The sequence below is a fragment of the Oncorhynchus mykiss genome, chromosome 17, assembly GCF_013265735.2.
Source record: "Oncorhynchus mykiss isolate Arlee chromosome 17, USDA_OmykA_1.1, whole genome shotgun sequence".
NCBI lineage: Eukaryota > Metazoa > Chordata > Actinopteri > Salmoniformes > Salmonidae > Oncorhynchus > Oncorhynchus mykiss.
This window is the reverse complement of record NC_048581.1, coordinates 40,190,663-40,212,615: the sequence shown is the minus strand read 5'-3', so window position 1 is coordinate 40,212,615 and position 21,953 is coordinate 40,190,663. Positions and strand designations below refer to the sequence as shown.

The 21,953-nt window shown below is 43.0% G+C and overlaps 1 protein-coding gene across 3 annotated transcripts in view; it reads right to left on the bottom strand.

Moving 5' to 3' along the window:
• Positions 1-21,953, bottom strand: part of LOC110493888 (solute carrier family 12 member 5) — a 321,210-nt gene that overhangs the window by 57,220 nt on the left and 242,037 nt on the right. For all 3 annotated transcript variants that reach the window (XM_036949870.1, XM_021568451.2, XM_036949871.1), the window contains exons 5-9: positions 7,310-7,364; positions 6,536-6,666; positions 2,078-2,325; positions 1,177-1,388; positions 424-591 (exon numbers count right to left, since the gene is read on the bottom strand). In XM_036949870.1, coding sequence (XP_036805765.1) covers positions 424-591; positions 1,177-1,388; positions 2,078-2,325; positions 6,536-6,666; positions 7,310-7,364 — 814 coding nt within the window. The remainder of the gene's footprint in view (positions 1-423; positions 592-1,176; positions 1,389-2,077; positions 2,326-6,535; positions 6,667-7,309; positions 7,365-21,953) is intronic.

The following is a 21,953-nucleotide window of genomic DNA, read 5'->3' as shown; positions in this document are numbered from 1 at the left end:
GGCAGAGGTCTATAAGAAAACTCAGATAATCAAATGGTGGGCTTAGAAACTCACACAATAGCGCGTTTGTCGATTTGAAACATACTTTCCTTTGTCAAATTACCACAACTGAAAAATACAGCAAATTGATCCTTCTAATGACAAACAACTGCTTTTTGTGTAAAAAAAAAAAAATCATGACTTCAGATGAATCTTTGACAGTATCGTAAAATGTTTCAATAAATTGACACACATCTCCTCTATCTAGATTTTAAAAAATAACCACACAAAACAACAAAAAAGGGTGAGTATTGTCCCTCGATCCCTTGCGTCCTCTCTTTTCCTTGAGATCCACCCTTGGTGAATTCACCCTTTGAGGATGAGAGGAATGAGTTTCAGCTCTGTGTCTCTTCCTCTTTGCATTATCCTTTCCTGTCAGCTGACCTGTGACGGACGGGAAGTAGATGCCGACCAGAAGGGTGAAGAAGCTCGTGATGTCAGCCAGGACATAGCGGTTGGAGTTGGTCAGAATATCATCGGGGCCCTCCACGGTCGCAATCCCGATCTTGGCCACCAGATTGCCCTTCTCCAGGTAATTCCCAAATAGGTTCTCTGTGTGTGTGTGGGGGGGGGAGAAGTAAACAGAGAGAAAGAGGGAGAGAGAGGGCAATTTAATGGTAAAGAGAAAAGGAGGGAGAGGGAGATAAAGGGAAAGAGAGTGAGGGGGTTTGGAGAAAGAGAGCGAGAAAGGGAGGGAGGAGGGAGAATATTATTTATAATCGCTTGACCTTTAGTTCCATCGTACGGTACATACAATGGGGTGGCAAATAAACAAAGTGCAGTATGCTTCCTGCAAGAGCACGCTGATATGTTTCCTGCATGTGTGTGTGCAAGCATGTGTACTGTACTGTAGGTACAGTGACCTGAGTGTGGGTGGACCAGAACAATGCATGTTATTTGTGCTGTAGGTGTAACTGTGTTTGGAAAGAAAAAGTAGACAGAATAATAGTAGTTATAATAATATAATATTATGTTAACCTTTTAGCAAACACTTTTATTCAGAGTGACCATCATACATGCATGCATTTTACGTATTGGTGACTCTGGCAGCAATAGAGCCCACAATCCTGGCATTGCAAGTGGCATGCTCTACCAACTGAGCCAGAAGAAGACCAATAGTCAACTGTGTTTGGTCACCTTTGAGGATGCCGCTCATGACCCCAGGGATGCCCTGGATGAAGGACACGTTGTTGTTGGCAAAGTACTCGTCACAGGTGGCGTTGAGGAAGGGAGTATCGCAGAAGATCTTCCACAGCTTGGTGGTGACTGTGCCGTTGCCACTCTCCAGTGTTTTGGCGCACACATCGAACCCTTTGGAGATCAGCGGGCGATTCCCGAGCATACAGACTCTGCGCAGCAGGGGAGATGTGTCAGTGTATTAGTTTAGTTTATTAGGATACCCATTAGCCACTGCACATGCAGCAGATACTCTTCCTGGGGTCCACATAAAATGTACAAATACACGACAAAGTACAGAACAGTTATCGACAAGAACAACATAAGCTACACATTACTTGTGTTAGTGTGACGACCGGGAATCAAACCCCAACTGCCCATGCAGACAACTTTAGACTGAGTCGAAGACTAGGCATTGGCTTTGAGAGCCAGCACAAGTCTGTGGGTATCAGTCCCCATATTGAACAGAAGAGTCCTCCCTACTGAATATGTTCCATTTGTATTTAACCCATCTGTTTTGGTGCATTGAACATAATTTCTACATGTTTTCAATATACTTCAAATCGTCTTAAAATGGGTGAACATGTGGTCAAATTATATTGCAACAAAAGTCTCAAAACCCAAATCCCCCATATGGGTCACAATTATATAAATAAATAAATAACATCAAACATGATTCACATCACACCCACATTGCTCAAGTTTGGCTCAGCTCCAATATTGAAGAGTAGCTTGGTCCCACATCTGTTTGTTCTGTCTTTCCAACTCCTATGGTCATTCTCATGTGACAATGACCATAGGACTTGACAAGACGACACAAACAGATCTGGGAGCAGGCTAATTGAACAGTAGGGGCCCTTACGGGAAGTCAGGCGGTTCGATGGCTGTCTTGATGACTCCGGCATACACGGCCAGGATGGAGAGTATGACGCAGGCTAGAAAAAGCAGGGCCAGCTTGTTGACGTACTTGACCCCCACGAACACCACCGTGGCCATGAAACTGAGCACAATAGTGCCGTACACACGCATGTTGTTCAGCATCGCCGCCTCCGCCTCGGCCCCCTCCAGACCCTCCATCTTAAAAATGGCTGCCTGGGGGAGGATGTAGATCTGTAAGGGAGGGGAAAGGGGAGAGAGAGAGAGAGAGAGAGAGAGAGAGAGAGAGAGAGAGAGAGAGAGAGAGAGAGATGACAGTTACATAGGACATATATTTAATGTATCCTATGTATTGTATGAAATTATTGACTTGAAGCTCTTTGTGCCAACATGGTGTACATTTTTGAAATTCTACTGTTCTTCTCTCTTAAACCAAGTTTGTCAACCTTGTCTGTATATGGCTATGTTCATAACATAGTGTCCTTTCCCTATTGACTGAGGAATTTTAAGGATGAAACAGCATTTAAGGACAAAGCCTATGAGCAAGAAAGAGAGACCCAACAGTGACACACAGTACTGTCAAGGTCACTCTGCAGAAAAGACGGTCAGAGGTTTCCAGAGAACGCATAGAGCCCCGAGTTGATTATCCCTTTTATACCAAGGCTATAATTAAGCAATAAGGCTCGAGGGGGTGTGGTATATGGACAATGTACCATAGTTAAGGGCTATTCTGGATACAGCCAATAGCTGAGGTATATTGGCGATATACCACAAAACCCAGAGGTGCCTTATTGCTGTTATAAACTGGTTACCAACGTAATTAGAGCAGAAAAAATAAATGTATTGTCATACCCGTGGTATACAGTCTGATATACCACGGGTGTCAGCCAATCAGCATTCAGGGCTCGAACCACACCGTTTATAATTTAACACATTTGCCGATAGAAATGTTATCAACATCCACTAAAGTAGCTAGCAAGTTTACTACAGTAGTTGCTGTGGTAACCAAACAAACACACTTGTTATTTTAAGGAGTACATTTGTTTTTGTATTCTGAAGTTGCTACCCAAGCGGAATTGTCGTTAGTTATTTTGTCATGTTTTGATCCAGTCGTTAATTCGATTCATTCGACGTTGCTATGCTAAACAAATCATTGGCGTGTTCCTAGCTAGCAGAGATTCAATGATGATGAGAGACAAGAACTTCAATAAATAATAATTGTATAAATATCCAATGGGCTTGCATAGCCCACACTGCACTGGTAAATAAACAAATGGCATTCGTTATTTATTTGGCTAGGTAGCCTACTGGCACGGGAGAGGTCACATTTGTAAAATGTAACATTATTGTACAGTTTGTAGAGGCAGAAATATAGGCTTATGCAACCCTCAACTGTTGCAAACCAAATAAACTCAGCAAAAAAAGAAACGTCCCTTTTTCAGGACCCTGTCTTTCAAAGATAATTAGTAAAAATCCAAATAACTTCACAGATCTTCATTGTAAAGGGTTTAAACATAGAGCCCGGATCTCAATCCCCTTTAGCACGTCTGGGACCTGTTGGATCGGAGGGTGAGGGCTAGGGCCATTCCCCACCAGAAATGTCCGGGAACTTGCAGGTGCATTGGTGGAAGAGTGGGGTAACATCTCATAGCAAGAACGGGCAAATCTGGTGCAGTCCATGAGGAGGAGATGCACTGCAGTACTTAATGCAGCTGGTGGCCACACCAGATACTGACTGCTACTTTTGATTTTGACCCCCCTTTGCTCAGGGACACATTATTCCATTTATGTTAGTCACATGTCTGTGGAACTTGTTCAGTTTATGTCTCAGTTGTTGAATCTTGTTATGTTCATACAAATATTTACACACGCTAAGTTTGCTGAAAATAAACGCAGTTGACAGTGAGAGGACGTTTCTTTTTTTTGCTGAGTTTAGTAGCATGGAAAAATAATGTGTAGATGCTTTTTTCCAGAGGGAGATGAAGTTAATGACTTTCCTGCCTGGGCTGCAGGACAGTTGTTGTCCTACAACTCCTGCATATCAACCATCAGCATCCAGGATCCAAACAACCCATTTTATAATGAAGCAATAAGGCCCGAGACAGTGTGGAATTTAAGTGATAATGCCAGAGAAGCTGGTGTTTGGAGGATATATCCTCCAAACACCGGATTCGAGGGTATTATCACTTTCATACAACGGGTTACCAACATATTCAAATAATGATTGACATATTTTCATTACGGGGCGGCAGGGTAGCCTAGTGGTTAGAGCGTTGGACTAGTAACCGAAAGGTTGCAAGTTCATATCCCCAAGCTGACAAGGTACAAATCTGTCATTCTGCCCCTGAACAGGCAGTTAACCCACTCTTCCTAGGCCATCATTGAAAATAAGAATTTGTTCTTAACTGACTTGCCTAGTTAAATATTTTAATTAAAAACATTTTGATGAATTTATTCATACTATTTCATCCTTCCCCAAGATATAGTCCCCACACAAATCTAGGTTTGTGTGGGGATGGTCGTTCATTCTATCGGTTCAGTTGCCAGAGACGCGACCCAGTTGTTCAGTTGTTCGTTCTAAATGTTCCATGGCCATACTGGCAAGCAACGTTCTTATCCCTTGCTTACAAGCTAGCCAACTTTGGTTAACTTACAGTGGTGTCAAAAAGTCCAGCCAGAATAACAGCAAAGTAGCTGCATTTGTTTAAGCTGTTTTCTAGTGACATTTATTTGGATACGTCTATAACAATGAGCTAATGAGACGCGATTTCGCCTGGCATAGAACTTCTGCTCACTCTTCAGGACACTGTTGTTCAGAAGAGCTAGCCAACAACACAGCTGACACAAAGACTCATTTCATTTGACCATTTTTAAATTACATTTCTTTGTAAATAGCCATAAAAATGATGCCAGCTGATTCATGAGTTCGACTGGCTGAGAAACACTGTCTGTCAGTCAATCTCGTACCAAGTTCCGACACGTTCATTACTATGGGACAGCTGGAGATCGAATTTGAATACTGAAACAATGTAGCAAATGTCGGAGAGACAGACAACAAGGTTTATACAAATCTCCGCTGTTGAAAACTAAATGTTTGTCTAAAATAAATGTGAGAATGTCTAGATGCTTTTTATAGTGGAGATCAAGTTTATAAATTGCTTGGCTGGGCTGATGAGACAGTGGAATGCGTAGTCAGATGGAACAGAGTAAATAGGCATTTTAACATCATAGATTTAGCGGTGGTAACTTGTGGAATAGACACCGGCTGGAATGGGGTTTTAACCAATCAGCATTCATGATTAGACTCATCCGTTCTATAAATGGGAAATACACCATGGCTAAGGGCTGTTCTTAGGCACAATGCAACAAGGAGTGCATGGATACAGCCCTTACCCGTGGTATATTGGCCATATAGGGTTAGGGTTAGGGTTAACCCACAAACCCCAGAGGTGCCTTATTGCTATTATAAACTGGTTACCAACGTAATTAGAGCAGTAAATATACATGTTTTGTCATACGCGTGGTATACGGTCTGATATACCACGGGTGTCAGCCAATCAGCATTCAGGGCTCAAACCACCTGGATTATGATACATAATATAGTACATTTTGTCAGATATGCCATTCCAATAAAGTATTCTTCTTCCATACCAATCAATCAATTTAAGACAATAGGAAAATAATAAGTGGAGCAGTATAACTTGGATGTTCATTACTCTAGTGAGGTTGAGTTATTGTGTGGTGCAACGTACAATTGGGCCAAAACTCAAGCTTCAATGTGAACCCTTCGTCATTCTAAATATAGCTGCTTTTTGTGCTTCTATGGAGGGATAAACGAAAATTCAAAGCATCCTTCTCCAGATCCTCTCCTCACAATTCAGAGGGGTTTGTTATTCCACAATGGAAACTAATCCAGCTTTAACCCAGAAGACCAAATTAACCTCTAGGCTAGATCAGAATGTACAGATCCAGTCAAAGCCATCGGAGAAAAACCTATATAGGGTGAATCTCAAATGTATTTCCTTGATTCATTGCATCCTCTCTCCGGCAACTTCTGTCAAAATGCATGGGAGGAGATAGCCTGAGTGGAGACACCTCAGACCTCCTCCAATTCGTATTGAGAAGTGGCGGCAGTTTCAACGAATGGTCTTATTATTTAGTCAATGCTTGAGCTCTCCCTAATGCAGAATAGGGAGAGGAAGATTGAGCATGAAAAAAGAGAGTGAGGAGCGAGTATGGGGACAGACAAAGATGAAAGATCTTTATATTTATTATAATTCATTGTGGGGAAGAGAGGAAGGAAATAGCATCAAAGCAGAATGAGGACAGAGAGAGAGAGAGAGAGAGAGAGAGAGAGAGAGAGAGAGAGAGAGAGAGAGTGAGAGAAAGACCGACACAGACAGAGATGGATAGAAAGATAAGTATTTCACACCCAGATTCTTACCAGTAAGAGTTCGATGGACCCCAGGATGTACATGGCCCCAGCGAACGTTGTCCCGAGGTAGAAACAAATGCCCACAGCACCCCCAAACTCAGGCCCCAGAGAACGGGAGATCATGTAGTAGGATCCTCCAGCTACAGACAACAAATAAATCCAAACATTCTGTCAGTGACATACTTTTTAATGAAATATTGTATACAAACAGCATCTGCAACTGAATTGATTTGGAATTATATGGATTTGGAATGATATATGCCAGTTTGCAGCATTGCCATAATTTTCAAATACAATCGCTTCTTTGAAAGCATCACTATATTTCACGAGTTTAAATATAAATGACCCAAACCCTGCTATTCCCAAATCAGAGCAGGGTCATGTTCATTAGGGCACGCCAAAGAAAACCCCCAAAATGTTTTGCAACAGCAAACAAACATTTGCTTTTCTTAATGCACAGGTCCAGGCATAATAGCCGTGGGAAATACGGTGCTGAGGGTGCTGCAGCACCGTCTGATAAAACAGCTCAAGCCTGTAATTTCCTCTCACCTCTGCCAATCAAGGAGCGAGTCAGCCAGTGTGAGATGTGATTATTGGATACCATCTCTAATCATATTCACCTAGCTGTGTAAGGTTCATGTCTGGACCCAGGAGTCTGGACGTAACTAATATTATCGCGTTGCTAGGGCTACTGCACTGAATATGCATTTTGAGCCGAAAGGGAATTGAAGAGGAGGTACTATTCCCAACAGCGAACCCAGATGCCAACGCATGCTCACCCACCTGGCACGACTCCATTGGTAGCAATGGCACTCATTGAGATTGCAGTCAGCATGGTCTAAAGAGAGGGAGATGTAGAGAGAAGAGAACAGAGAGGGGAAACGGGACGTTAGTATTGTGTTACATTCAATCTGTTACACCCTACCTGACAGGATATTTCACATGTTTTTCAGGTGAAACACAAATGGGGGGGGAAATCAAGTTGTCTAGAGAGGACCGTGGTCTTCTTTGTACTTACTGACACCAATAAACACTATGTTCCGGCTTGTGCAGTTTCAGTTGAAAACCTTGTTAGTTTATAAGGACAACAGTGAATTTATATATTCTAATGTTCATGACTGGAAGTTTGATAGAATAACAACCCAGTGGGCTGTAAACAAAAGAGTCAACAAGTGATCGACAAGGCACATCCTCCCGCCAAGCACATCAATCTGTCTGTTTGGCTTTGAGTGGAGATGTGACCAGATGCACCGTTAGGACATGCAACAATAAAGATCAACTGTAGGCAGACATTTACTAAAGAACCCAGAGTATGGCAGCAAGGTAAAGGGAGTGTGTGTGTGTGTGTGTGTGTGTGTGTGTGTGTGTCTGTGTATATGACAGGGGAAGAGTGTGTATCTGAGAGAGAAAGTGAGTGATTTGCATGTGTTTAAGAGAGAGTGAGTAGTGAGGGAAAACTAGAGAGACATTTATGAGATTAAAATAAATCAAGTCATTAATATGTGTGTGTCTGAGAAAAAATATGGCTTTAACAGTAATAATATTTAATTAGCCGTGGTGTACTTCCTTAACGTCTATGTAGGCAGAGAGAGAGAGAGAGAGAGACACACACAAAGACAGACCGACAAAGACAGAAAGAGATATAACCCAGAGGACAGAAAGAGAGAGAGAGGTGTGTGTAATAACCAGCCTGTGAAAGGATGGGGGGTGGACGACTGTTAATGTTTCTTGTGAACACAGCTGTCTGTCTGGGTTAACAACAGTCTGCTCGACCGTGCCATATTACTCTCTTATCAGGTCATAATGAAGTAAGGCTCACTCTCTCTGAGGAGAGCAGATAAGACTAATTGTTTAAGTGGTTTATCTGATGTGGGCAGGCTGAAAAATACGAGGAAGAGGTAGTTTGAGGCCGAGTGAATCACTCGACACAGTTGTATGGGAACGTTATGAGAAGGAGATAGAGCACTTACTGACTGTGTCACCTGAGGAAACCTGTGAGGGACTCAATACTCGAGCCCTTCATTGTAACGCTTTCTACTTTTTATTTAACGCTTTGCACTGTATAAGCATGACAGGATGATATAAATGAGTGGAGCCAACGTCATCAGAAATTGTTGAAATGTATTTTACGAAATGGGTGGGCCTCATTTTTAGGGAGGAGCTACATGGGCCAGACAGTGTGCGGTTCAGGGAATCAACAGAATTCATTATGCAGCTTTTAGTAAGAGACCATCTCACGTGGAGAAACATGCGATAACACTACTTCAGCTCGCTGTTGTCAACTTCAAAAGACTTTGATGCTACCGGAAGCAGACATAACAAACCCCATCAGCAGACATAACAAGCCAGGTGGGATTGCAAATAACATCCAGACAAACATGATTATGTCTGCAGAGGTATAAACATGGCAACATATACTAACCAACTACTAACTATTTGCTCTTATGCGTGTCAGTGCAATGGTCTTATGATTTGTCACTGAATAATTATTAGTGCCTATGGCTTTTAGGTGTCATATTACATATTTCTGACTGCATTTAGAAGATGGGTCTTGGTGGGTTTAAATTAAGTGTTACTAACGCAAAACAAACATGAACACAGCATAAGTATGAGATGAAGGCATTATTCCTATATGTCTGGGTGACGGAAGTTGCCCAATCTCTTCTCTGATTCTGAGTCTGCTATAAATCAGGATTAGGAATGATTGTGTTCATAAAACTTTCTCTCAGTATGTGTTGAATCTCTTTTTAGTTTGCAATGGCTTCCTATTTAGTTTGTGGTCAACAAAGACATTATTTACTGAGAGACGAAGAACAGAGTGACAGCAACAATGATGCCCACATTCCAAATCCCATATTGTCACGTGTGCTCCCTCTCCGGCCTCTAGGTCACCAGGCTGCTAGTTATGGCGCACACCTGTCACCATCGTTATGCGCACCTGCGTGTCTTCAGACTCACCTGGACTCACCTCACCTCCCTGATTACCTTCCCTATATATGTCACTCCTTTTGGTTCCTTCCCCAGGCGTTATTGTTTCTGTTTCAGTTTCATGTCCGTGTGCTGTTCGAGTTTCTTATTTTGTATTATGTTCCGTTTATTTTATTAAAACACTCACTCCCCGAGCTTGCTTCCCGACTCTCAGCGCACATCGTTACACATATTTTGATCAGCACGTGACAAGTGCAGCAGCCTCGTAGCTGAGCTCCTCTTCACTATGTAATTGTTGCGTCTTGGGTTTCAAGGAAAACATTCCCTTTAGTTTTTTGTGTAATACTGTAGTTATACGCTAGGCTACATCCTGTTGGTTTGTTTTGATCAGCTGCCAGAGATGACAGTATGGACAGTTTTCTGTGTCACCCCATTTAAATTGTACTTCGGCTGCTATGCGGCTGACACTTTTTTTTTTTTTTTTTTTTTAACTACTTTTCTCCTTCCCCCCTTCTGACACCCAGGTGGCGACATGCATCTCTGCGTGCCTGGCAGACCTCTCAGCTTGGATGTCTGCCCACCACCTCAAGCTCCTTGGCCTGCCCGCTCCAAACCTCTCCATCACGGTGGACAACTCTACGATGAACCCATACTTTCAATCTCTGCAAACAGGTTCATGGTCTACAACCCTCCAACTCAACTCTGGACCTCAAAGCCAATTCCACTGTGTTTTTTCATTGTTCCCTTCTCATCAGGGACGGATTTAGACCTGGGACAACAGGTGGGTGCAATTATCAGGTAGAACAGAAAACCAGCAGGCTCCGGACCTCGTAGGGTAAGAGTTGAATACCCCTGCTCGACAACATCTGTAGAGTATGACCTTTCCACACGCCGGAAGTGGTGCAGGCCCTAGTCCAGGCACTTATCATCTCCCGTCTGGACTACTGCAACTCTCTGTTGGCTGGGTAGAATACTATACCACACACTGTACTATCCCTTGATCATGTGTAGTAGTTACGATATAATTTTGGAGTACACTGTAGTATGGAACAGTCTACACACTGTAGTATTCATTGATTGTGTAGTGCTTACTATAGAATTTTGTAGCATACTGTAGTATAGTTTTTTTCCCCCTAGGGGCCAAACAAAAATTCCAGGTACTACAGTAAAATATTTAGCAGCATATCCGACCAAAATGGTAGCACCGTAGAGCCCTGGAATGCACTAACTCTAAGTTGCTGTAGATAAGAGCGTCTGCTAAATGACTCAAATGTAAATGTACAAGTGTAATTGCTTTTCCTCCCAGTGACACAGTGGTCACATGACTACGTCATGATTTAGCAGCCAGAAATAAATGCTCCACCCACTGGAACAGCTAACAGGGATCCAAATTAGAATTTTGACACAGACTTCAGGACTAAATTCATGCTTTGTTTATAAGAGAATAGTCAGTTTATGTTTGGATACTACTAAAGGGGGACTTTTGGAAGACGTTCGGTTGGTATTATCAGTCCCAAAGGACACACGGATTGATGGGGATTACACATACAATCGTTGGAGCAATGACATTAATGTTGTAAGCCTACAGACTGCATAACAGTGACATTTGCTCTTAAACCAAAGCCTACCCAGAGAGCTGTTATTAGAAATGAAGAACTAGAGTAGAATTCCTAGTTAAGTGGGTTTACTAAAGATTCATCATGGTCCACACACACCAACACAGCCGTGAAGAGGGCATGAAAACGCCTCTTCCCCTCAGGAGCTGGAAAGATTTGGCTTGAGCCCTCAGATCCTCAAAATATTCTATAGCTGCACCATTGAGAGCATCTTCATTGGCTGCATCACCGCTTGGTATGGAAACAAGGCGCAACAAAGGGTAGTGTGTATGGCCCAGTACATCACTGGGGCCGAGCTCCCTGCCATCCAGACCTTTATACGAGGCGGTGTCAGAAGAAGGCCCAAAAATTGTCAAGGACTCCAGCCACCCAAGTAATAGACTGTTCTCTTTCTGCCGCATGGCGGTAGAAGTCTGGAACTAACAGGACCATGAACAGCTTCTATCCCCAAGCCATAAGACTGCTAAATACTATAGCTAGTTAAATAGTTAACCAAATAGCTACCTGGACTATCTGCATTGACCCTTTTCGCACTAACTTTTTTTGACTCATCACATACGCTGCTGCTACTGTTTATTATATATCCTGTCACTTTATTCCTAGCTAAAAAAAATAAAGAACGGAAAATTGGTGTGTATTCACCCCCTATGCTATGAAGCCCCTAAATAAGATCTGGTTCAACCAATTACCTTCAGATGTCACAATTAGTTAAATAAAGTCCACCTGCGTGCAAGTGTCACATGATCTGTCACATGATCTCAGTATATACACATGTTCTGAAAAGCCCCAGAGTGTGCAACACCACTAAGCAAGGGGCACCACCAAGCAAGCGGCACCATGAAGACCAAGGTGCTCTCAAAACAGGTCAGGGACAAAGTTGTGGAGAAGTACAGATCAGGGTTGGGTTCTAAAAAAATATCAGAAACTTTGAATATCCCACGGAGCACCATTAAATCCATTATTAAAAAAATAGAAAGAATATGGCACCACAACAAACAGGCCAAGAAAGGGCAGCCCACCTAAACCCACGGACCAGGCAAGCAGGGCATTAATCAGAGAGGCAACAAAGAGACCAAAGATAACCCTGAAAGAGCTGCAAAGCTTCAAAGTGGAGATTGGAGTATCTGTCCATAGGACCACTTTAAGCCGTACACTCCACAGAGCTGGGCTTTATGGAAGAGTGACCAGAAAAAAAGCCATTGTTTAAAGAAAAAAATAAGCAAACACGTTTGGTGTTCACCAAAAGGCATGTTGGAGACTCCCCAAACATATGGAAGAAGGTACTCTGGTCAGATGAGACTAAAATTGAGCTTTTTGGCCATAAAGGAAAACGCTATGTCTGGCAAAAACCCAACACCTCTCATCATCCCGGGAATAACATTCCCACAGTGAAGCATGGTGGTGGAAGCATCATGCTGTGGGGATGCTTTTCTTCGGCAGGGACTAGGAAACTGGTCAGATTTGAAGGAATGATGGATGGCGCTAAATACAGGGAAATTCTTGAGGGAAACCTGTTTCAGTCTTCCAGAGATTTGAGACTGGGATGGAGGTTCACCTTCCAGCAGGACAAAGACCCTAAGCACACTGCTAAAGCAACACTCGAGTGGTTTAAGGGGAAGCATTTAAATGTCTTGGATTGGCTTGGTCAAAGCCCAGACCTCAATCCAATTGAGAATTTGTGGTATGACTTAAAGATTGCTGTACACCAGCAGAATCCATCCAAATTGAAGGAGCTGGAGCAGTTTTGCCTTGAAGAATGGGCAAAAATCCCAGTGGCTAGATGTACCAAGACATACCCCAAGAGACTTGCAGCTGTAATTTCCGCAAAAGGTGGCTCTACAAAGTATTGACTTTGAGGGGGGTGAATAGTTATGCACGCTCAAGTTTTCTGTTTTTCTTGACTTATTTCTTGTTTCTTTCACAATAAAAAATATTTTGCATCTTCAAAGTGGTAGGCATGTTGTGTAAGTCAAATGATACAACCCCCCCAAAATCAATTTGAATTCCAGGTTGTAAGGCAACAAAATAGGATTCCAAGGGGGGTGAATACTTTTGCAAGCCACTGTATATTATTGAGTATATGTAAAGATAAAATTAAATAAAGATTAGTGTAATGGGTGACAATATTAGCCTATCACTTGTGAGTGATGCCCAGCTTAAGAATGAAACAGCGCATGTTTTTTTGCGACTTTTTCAAATCATAGTCGCACACCTCATGTAGCCTAGCTCATAGGCCTACAGTGGGGCAAATAAGTATTTAGTCAGCCACCAATTGTGCAAGTTCCCCCACTTAAAAAGATGAGAGAGGCCTGTAATTTTCATCATAGGTACAATTCAACTATGACAGACAAAATGAGAAAAAACAAATCCAGAAAATCACATTGTATGATTTTTAATGAATTTATTTGCAAATTATGGTGGAAAATAAGTATTTGGTCAATAACAAAAGTTTATCTCAATACTTTGTTATATACCCTTTGTTGGCAATGACAGAGTTCAAACATTTTCTGTAAGTCTTCACAAGGTTTTCACACACTGTTGCTGGTATTTTGGCCCATTCCTCCATGCAGATCTCCTCTAGAGCAGTAATGTTTTGGGGCTGTTGCTGGGCAGCACGGACTTTCAACTCCCTCCAAAGATTTTCTATGGGGTTGAGATCTGGAGACTGGCTAGGCCACTCCAGGACCTTGAAATGCTTCCTACAAAGCCACTCCTTCATTGCCCGGGTGGTGTGTTTGGGATCATTGTCATGCTGAAAGACCCAGCCACGTTTCATCTTCAATGCCCTTGCTGATGGAAGGAGGTTTTCACTCAAAATCTCACGATACATGGCCCCATTCAATCTTTCCTTTACATGGATCCATCCTGGTCCCTTTGCAGAAAAACAGCCCCAAAGCATGATGTTTCCACCCCCATGCTTCACATTAGGTATAGTGTTCTTTGGATGCAACTCAGCATTCTTTGTCCTCCAAACACGACGAGTTGAGTTTTTACCAAAAAGTTATATTTTGGTTTCATCTGACCATATGGCATTCTCCCAATCTTCTTCTGGATCATCCAAATGCTCTCTAGCAAACTTCAGACGGGCCTGGACATGTACTGGCTTAAGCAGGGGGACACGTCTGGCACTGCAGGATTTGAGTCATTTTAACCCCACGTGGTGAGATCTTTTGTGGAAGATCTCCCCAGATCGAGGGAGATTATCAGTGGTCTTGTATGTCTTCCATTTCCTAATAATTGCTCCCACAGTTGATTTCTTCAAACCAAGCTGCTTACCTATTGCAGATTCAGTCTTCCCAGCCTGGTGCAGGTCTACAATTTTGTTTCTGGTGTCCTTTGACAGCTCTTTGGTCTTGGCCATAGTGGAGTTTGTGTGACTGTTTGAGATTGTGGACAGGTGTCTTTTATACTGATAACAAGTTCAAACAGTTGCCATTAATACAGGTAATGAGTGGAGGACAGAGGAGCCTCTTAAAGAAGAAGTTACAGGTCTGTGAGAGCCAGAAATCTTGCTTGTTTGTAGGTGACCAAATACTTATTTTCCACCATAATTTGCAAATAAATTCATAGAAAATCCGACAACGTGATTTTTTTTGTCTGTCATAGTTGAAGTGTACGTATGATGCAAATTACAGGCCTTTCTCATCTTTTTAAGTGGGAGAACTTGCACAATTGGTGGCTGACTAAATACTTTTTTGCCCCACTGTATATGTTTTGTTAAGGTTAGTATCACAACTAAAGTGTCCAAATAGTTCATTCAAATTAAGCACATGAATCTGCTTTATAACGGGTGTAGAGCCAAACTGGCATACATACATTCCGCGTGAGTTTAAAGTTTGGGGAAGATCATTTTCACCATAAAAATGCACCTTAAAGCGTTACATTAGTTGTCACTTTTGAGAAAGGTGTTTTCCTGCTAATGGAACACTTGTGCTCTAGCCTACTGCCCTCTGCGCATTGCTGCGCTTATAATGTAAAGAAATAGCACAATAGTTTAGCAACATTTTAAGCTAAACGTTCTCATCTGTTGCGTCAGGCTCATTACTTAAAACAGTTTGATGCTAGTGGTTGCCATAATTTGGGATCTATTGCATCCCACAACTGTCCCAGACTTTGTTTGGAATATTTATTTCTCACACAGAATAGAATAGGTCAACTTTGTACTATGGGGGACAGTAGATTGACATAGGCTAGTGCTTTTGCTGTTTATTTGGCAGACTCATCTTGTTGGCTGACGAAAAGTAAATGTGAACAATTCTTCCCATATCTTCAATACACTCCTCGTAATTGGATAAGGACGTGTGCTGGATGTCTTTCTTCACTTGTAGCCTATGAGAAAGACCCGATCAGATGACAGAGAGTAATGTGAGTGAGAGGTGCTTCGGCAAACAGCCAGGAGAAGGGAATTATAATTATTATATTCAACCCAAGGGCACAACGGTCACTGGGCGCAAAAGTCATGGCACTTTTTAGGGTGCATTACAGCCACACAAAGGGGATGCCGCCGGGAAATTCAACACATTATCAAGTGCTTGTCAAAATGTGAATGAGAGACTGATGAAGTGTGTACAGCCTACTCAAAAAAAAACTAAGCAGAGCTAATGCCTTTCATGTAACTTTTTTCAAATTATCATTAGAGTTGCATCATGCAGCCTTAGAATACAGTAATTTCACTATTTGACATGAAGCTCCAATACCACAGACCCAGAACCACTGCCCATCATTTGTAGTCCCAGTTTTAGGAGATTAAGGTAATATCCTTTCCAAAGGGCTTGTCCTATTGAGTGATTCTCAGACTTTGCTGGCATCCTGAGACGCCACAGTACCAACACGTCCCCTGGCTAATAAACAAGCCGCTAGAAATTACGATTACACAGCCGTTTAATCTGCCGGTTCTGGATGAGACACAACACCGCTCAGCAGGGAGATTAACCATGGGACGAGCTGGGAAGTGGTACACAGAGAGTCCGGAATAATTGCAAATCCACATGTCCCTAACAAGCTAAGCCATCGATTCTATAGCGTTGCCGACAAGAAAAGTCCATTGGATTGGGAGCCGAGTGCCTTTTCATGTTTTTGTGCCTCTGTCTTCTGAACCGGAAGCTTTGTGAACACAAGCACTAGCCTCAATAGGGTCAAAATGATCTAGCTTCAGACTCCTATAGAGTGGAGTTCCGATTGATTGTATCGTCCAAGTGAAACTACAACTCCTTTGAATGACTTTGCTGAAGTCGTTCTGAAATTGGTTTTGACAGGAAGTGGTTTGAACCTACCCCGAGAAAGGGAACTATAGCCATCATTATATACATTTACTAGACTTTTCAATGCCACAGAAGGGCAAGTTCATGGTCTCTATTGTAGAGTATACTGTACATCAATCTATTGGAGCAGGTTCACTACTGACTGCATTGTCAGGTAAAGGTGAATGGAGATGTCTTCTGTTTTTAGACTTATTAGCAAATGTATGTGTGCTGAATTCCAAATCAACCCTTAACCGCTACATCCTAAGCACCCTTGTAGAGCTGAGAGTTGGATAGATATCTATGCATTATAGTAATTGAGACTCTCACAACTCAATCGCTGGTTGAAAACTGTTTTCTGCCCCTCCCAAAAGACAGAATTTGTACATAATTGGACCTCTTTCTGGGACTCACCCACAAACAGGACCAAGCCTGGCCTGTTGAGGAGTGACGGACTATCCTAGCTGGAGGGGTGCTCTCATCTTATCTACGAACATAGACAGGGCTCTAACTCCCCTAGCTCCACAATGAGATAGGATGTTAGCCAGCCTGCCAGCTTAGTGGAGTCTGCCAATAGCACAGTCAGTGTAGTCAGCTCAGCTATCCCCATTGAGACCGTGTCTGTGCCTCAACCTGGGTTGGGCAAAACTAAACATGGCGGTGTTCGCCTTAGCAACTAGGATAAAGACCTCCTCCATTCCTTTCATTATTGAAAGAGATTGTGATACTTCACATCTCAAAATAGGGCTACTTAATGTTAGATCCCTCACTTCCAAGGCAGTTATAGTCAATGAACTAATCACTGATCATAATTTTGATGTGATTGGCCTGACTGAAACATGGCTTAAGCCAAATGAATTTGCTGTGTTAAATGAGGCCTCAGGAGGTGGAGGTGTTGCTAACATTTATGAGAGCAAATTTCAATTTACAAAACCCCCCCGACGTTTTCGTCTTTTGAGCTTCTAGTCATGAAATCTATGCAGCCTACTCAATCACTTTTTATAGCTACTGTTTACAGGCCTCCTGGGCCATATACTACGTTCCCTGAATTCCTATCGGACCTTGTAGTCATGTCAGATAATATTCTAATTTTTGGTGACTTTAATTTTCACATGGAAAAGTCAACGACCCACTCCAAAAGGTTTTCGGAGCCATCATCGACTCAGTGGGTTTTGTCCAACATGTCTCCGGACCTACTCACTGCCACAGTCATACTCTGAACCTAGTTTTGTGCCATAGAATAAATGTTGTGGATCTTTATGTTTTTCCTCATAATTCTGGACTATCGGACCATTTTATTACGTTTGCAATCGCAACAAATAATCTGCTCAGACCCCAACCAAGGATCATCAAAAATTGTGCTATAAATTCTCGGACACCCCAAAGATTCCTAGATGCCCTTCCAGGCTCCCTCCGCCTACCCAAGGACGTCAGAGTACAAAAATCAGTTAACCACCTAACTGAGGAACTCAATTTAACCTTGCGCAATACCTTAGATGCAGTCGCACCCCTAAAAACCAAAAACATTTGTCATAAGAAACTAGCTCCCTGGTATACAGAAAATATGCAGGGCTTTTTCCTATAGAGCTCCATTTTTATGGAATGGTCTGCCTACCCATGTGAGAGACGCAGACTCGGTCTCAACTTTGAAGTCTTTATTGAAGACTCATCTCTCCAGTAGGTCCTACGGAAAGGCACTGGGGCAACGAACCGCCCTTGCTGTCTCTGCCTGGCCAGTTCCCCTCTCTCCACTGGGATTCTCTGCCTACAACCCTATTACATGGGCTGTCACTGGCTTACTGGTGCTATTCCATGCTGTCCCTAGGTGGGGTGCGTCACTTGAGTGGGTTGAGTCACTGATGTGATCTTCCTGTCTGGGTTGGCGCCCCCCCTTGGGTTGTACCGTGGCGGAGATCTTTGAAGGCTATACTCGGCCTTGTCTCAGGATGGTTAGATGGTGGTTGAAGATATTCCTCTAGTGGTGTGGGGGCTGTGCTTTGGAAAAGTCGGTGGGGTTATATCCTGCCTGTTTGTCCCTGTCCGGGGGTATCGTCGGACGGGGCCACAGTGTCCCACGACCCCTCCTGTCTCAGCCTCCAGTATTTATGCTGCAGTAGTTTATGTGTCGGGGGGCTAGGGTCAGTCTGTTATATCTGGAGAATTTCTCCTGTCTTATCCGGTGTCCTGTGTGAATTTAAGTATGCACTCTCTAATTCTTTCTTTCTCTCTTTCGGAGGACCTGAGCCCTAGGATCATGCTTCAGGCCTGGCCTGATGACTCCTTGATGTCCCCAGTCCACATGGCCATGCTGCTGCTCCAGTTTCAACTGTTCTGCCTGCGGCTATGGAACCCTGACCTGTTCACCGGACCTGCTACCTGTCCCAGACCTGCTGTTTTCAACTTTCTAGAGACAGTAGGAGCTGTAGAGATACTCTGAATGATCGGCTATGAAAAGCCAACTGACATTTACTCCTGACGTGCTGACCTGTTGCACCCTCGACAACCACTGTGATTATTATTATTTGACCCTGCTGGTCATCTATAAACATTTGAACATCTTGGCCATGTTCTGTTATAATCTCCACCCTGCACAGTCAGAAAAGGACTGGCCAACCCTCATAGCCTGGTTCCTCTCTAGGTTTCTTCCTAGGTTCTGGCCTTTCTAGGGAGTTTTTTCTAGCCACCGTGCTTCTACACCTGCATTGCTTGCTGTTTGGGGCTTTAGGCTGGGTTTCTGTACAGCACTTTGCGATATCAGCTGATGTAAGAAAGGCTTGATTAATCAATTTGATTTGATCTCTTCTAATTGGCTGGGTGAGAAATACTGCCATATCTAATCCACTAAGGTCTAGTTACTAAGGAATAGGGGCTTCGGGTCGATTTGTAAATCAGAAATAGTTTTGCCTCAATGAGCTGCCAAGTTACTATGCAGTCAAATGACAAATGAGGAAATGGAGTTAACACTTGCTTCAGCTATTATCCTTACTTTTCAACATGGGAAGGGAAACTTATTTTAAAAGACCAATCTGATTTTATGTTTATTTTCTGACCCAGATTGCATCTATTTCGCAGAAGGAGCACAGAACAAACCTACTGTATAGCCCAAATGCTAACTAGACTGTCTAATCTTTTTCAAGACAACAACATTTAATCTCAGGTTTGTTGTTGTCAATGTAAAATGCATAAGCCTCCAGAGATACATGTCAACATCACTTTTCTCTAACAAGCTTTCCCAGATCCGGGCCATATTGCTAATGGTAATGCTCTCATATCATTAAATCCTTTTAAGGGCTTTGTTACCATTGTATGCCATTGCAGTCCTAATTCTAAACCCCCTGAAACAGATTTCATTATGTGTCCTTCCAACAAACCAACAACCATTGAATTAATGAGCAAGTACAATATGGTGCTGGCTGTTTGAGATTTAAGATTGCATGTGTATTGTTTGACACAATTCCTTCTGATTCCTGCTTACAAGCAAAAACTAAAGCAGGAAGTACCAGTGACTCGCTCAATACGGAAGTGGTCAGATGACGCAGAAGCTAAGCTACAGAACTGTTTTGCTAGCACAGACTGGAATATGTTCCAGGATTCTTCCGATGGCATTGAGGAGTACACAACATCAGTCACTGGCTTTATCAATAAGTGCATCGATGACATCATCCCCACAGTGATCGTACGTACATACCCCAACCAGAAGCATTGGATTACAGGCAGCATCCGCATTGAGCTATAGAGCAGATTTGCCACTTTCAAGGAGCGGGACTCTAACCCGGACGCTTATAAGAAATCCCCCTATACCCTCTAACAAACCATCAAACAGGCAAAGCGTCAATACAGAACTAAGATTGAATCCTACTACACCGGCTCTGACGCTCGTCGGATGTGGCAGGGCATGTAAACTATTATGGACTACAAAAGAAAGCACAGCCGCGAGCTGCCCAGTGACACGAGCATACCAGACGAGCATGCATGAGAGCACCAGCTGAGTACCAGCTCTGACGACTGTTTGATCACGCTCTCCGTAGCCGATGTGACTAAGACCTTTAAACAGGTCAACATTCACAATGTCGCAGGGCCAGATGGATTACCAGGACATGTACTTCGAGCATGCTGGCAAGTGTTTTCACTGACATTTTCAACCTCTCCCTGACCGAGTCTGTAATACCAACATGTTTCAAGCAGACCATCACCGCCCCAACAGATCCACAGATGACGCAATCTCTATTACACTCCACACTGCCCTTTCCCACCAAGACCAAAGGAACACCTATGTGAGAATGCTATTCATTGACTACAGCTCAGTGTTCAACACCATAGTGCCCTCAAAGCTCATCACTAAGCTAAGGACCCTGGGACTAAACACCTCCCTCTGCAACTGGATTCTGGACTTCCTGACGGGCCAGCCCAGGTGGTAAGGGTAGGTAACAAAACATTTGCCACACTGATCATCAACATGGGGGCCCCTCAGGGGTGCGTGCTTAGTCCCCTCCTGTACCCACTGTTCACCCATGACTGCATGGTCAAGCACGACTCCATCATTAAGTTTGCAGACGACACAACAGTGGTAGGCCTGATCACCGACAATGATGAGACAGCCTATTGTGAGGACCTCAACATGATGAAGACAAAGAAGATGATCATGGACTACAGGGCTGTAGTGGAGCAGGTTGAGAGCTTCAAGTTCCTTGGTGTCCACATCACCAACAAACTATCATGGTCCAAACACACCAAGACAGTTGTGAATAGGGCATGACAATGGCTATTCCCCCTCAGGAGACTGAAAAGACTTGGCATGGGTCCTCTGATACAGAGAGGTGCGGGGGGCTGCCATAATAGACATCCACGGTGCACAGTGGGTTAACTGCCTTGCTTACTGTAGGGGCACGCTGAGCTGTAGTCAATGAATAGCAGCACACAACAACATATTTTTAACTTGTCAGCTCAGGGATTCAATCCAGGAATAACCTAACCTAGGAATCTCAACCGTTTTCTGCAATTGTAAAAGAAGTGTGCCAGGCTATCTGGCATGTCCTGAAGGAGGATTTTGTTGCTCATCCCTCTGTGAAAAAAATGGCCTGAAATCACTAGAGAGTTTTGGGATTGTTGGATTTATCAGTTTTGTGCTGGAGCTGTCGACAGAACTTATTCAGATACAAGCAAGTACTAGAACTACTAGTGCTTTTTCGCAACGGTCCTGATGGCAGTCTGCAATGTAAAGTAACGCTTCACCATGATCTACTTGGGCACATATGGAGGGAGGGAGAAGCGGGAATCTTCTCGCAAAGAAATGTTCTCAAAAGTGGGGTTACAAGTTTAGTTTTAACTTACAAAGCAGAATTACTTTCTCATTGTTCCTCAACTGCAGTGTATGATGTACCCTTTTCTAGGAGTCTACTTTTATCCAATAAAAAAAAAATATTAAAAAAATAAAAATGTTGCTACATAAGACTGAATCCAGGTGGTGGGTCACATTTGATAGCCTTCATGTTCCTGTTAAATACTAATGGAAACGCTTATTCTATTCAAAGGTTCTTCTGGTCTTGATGACGCCAAGATAATCTACAACTACCGTCATTCAAGAGCCAGAAAAATGTCAGAAAACTGCTTTGGGATCCTTGCTGCAAGATGTAGGATCCTGTG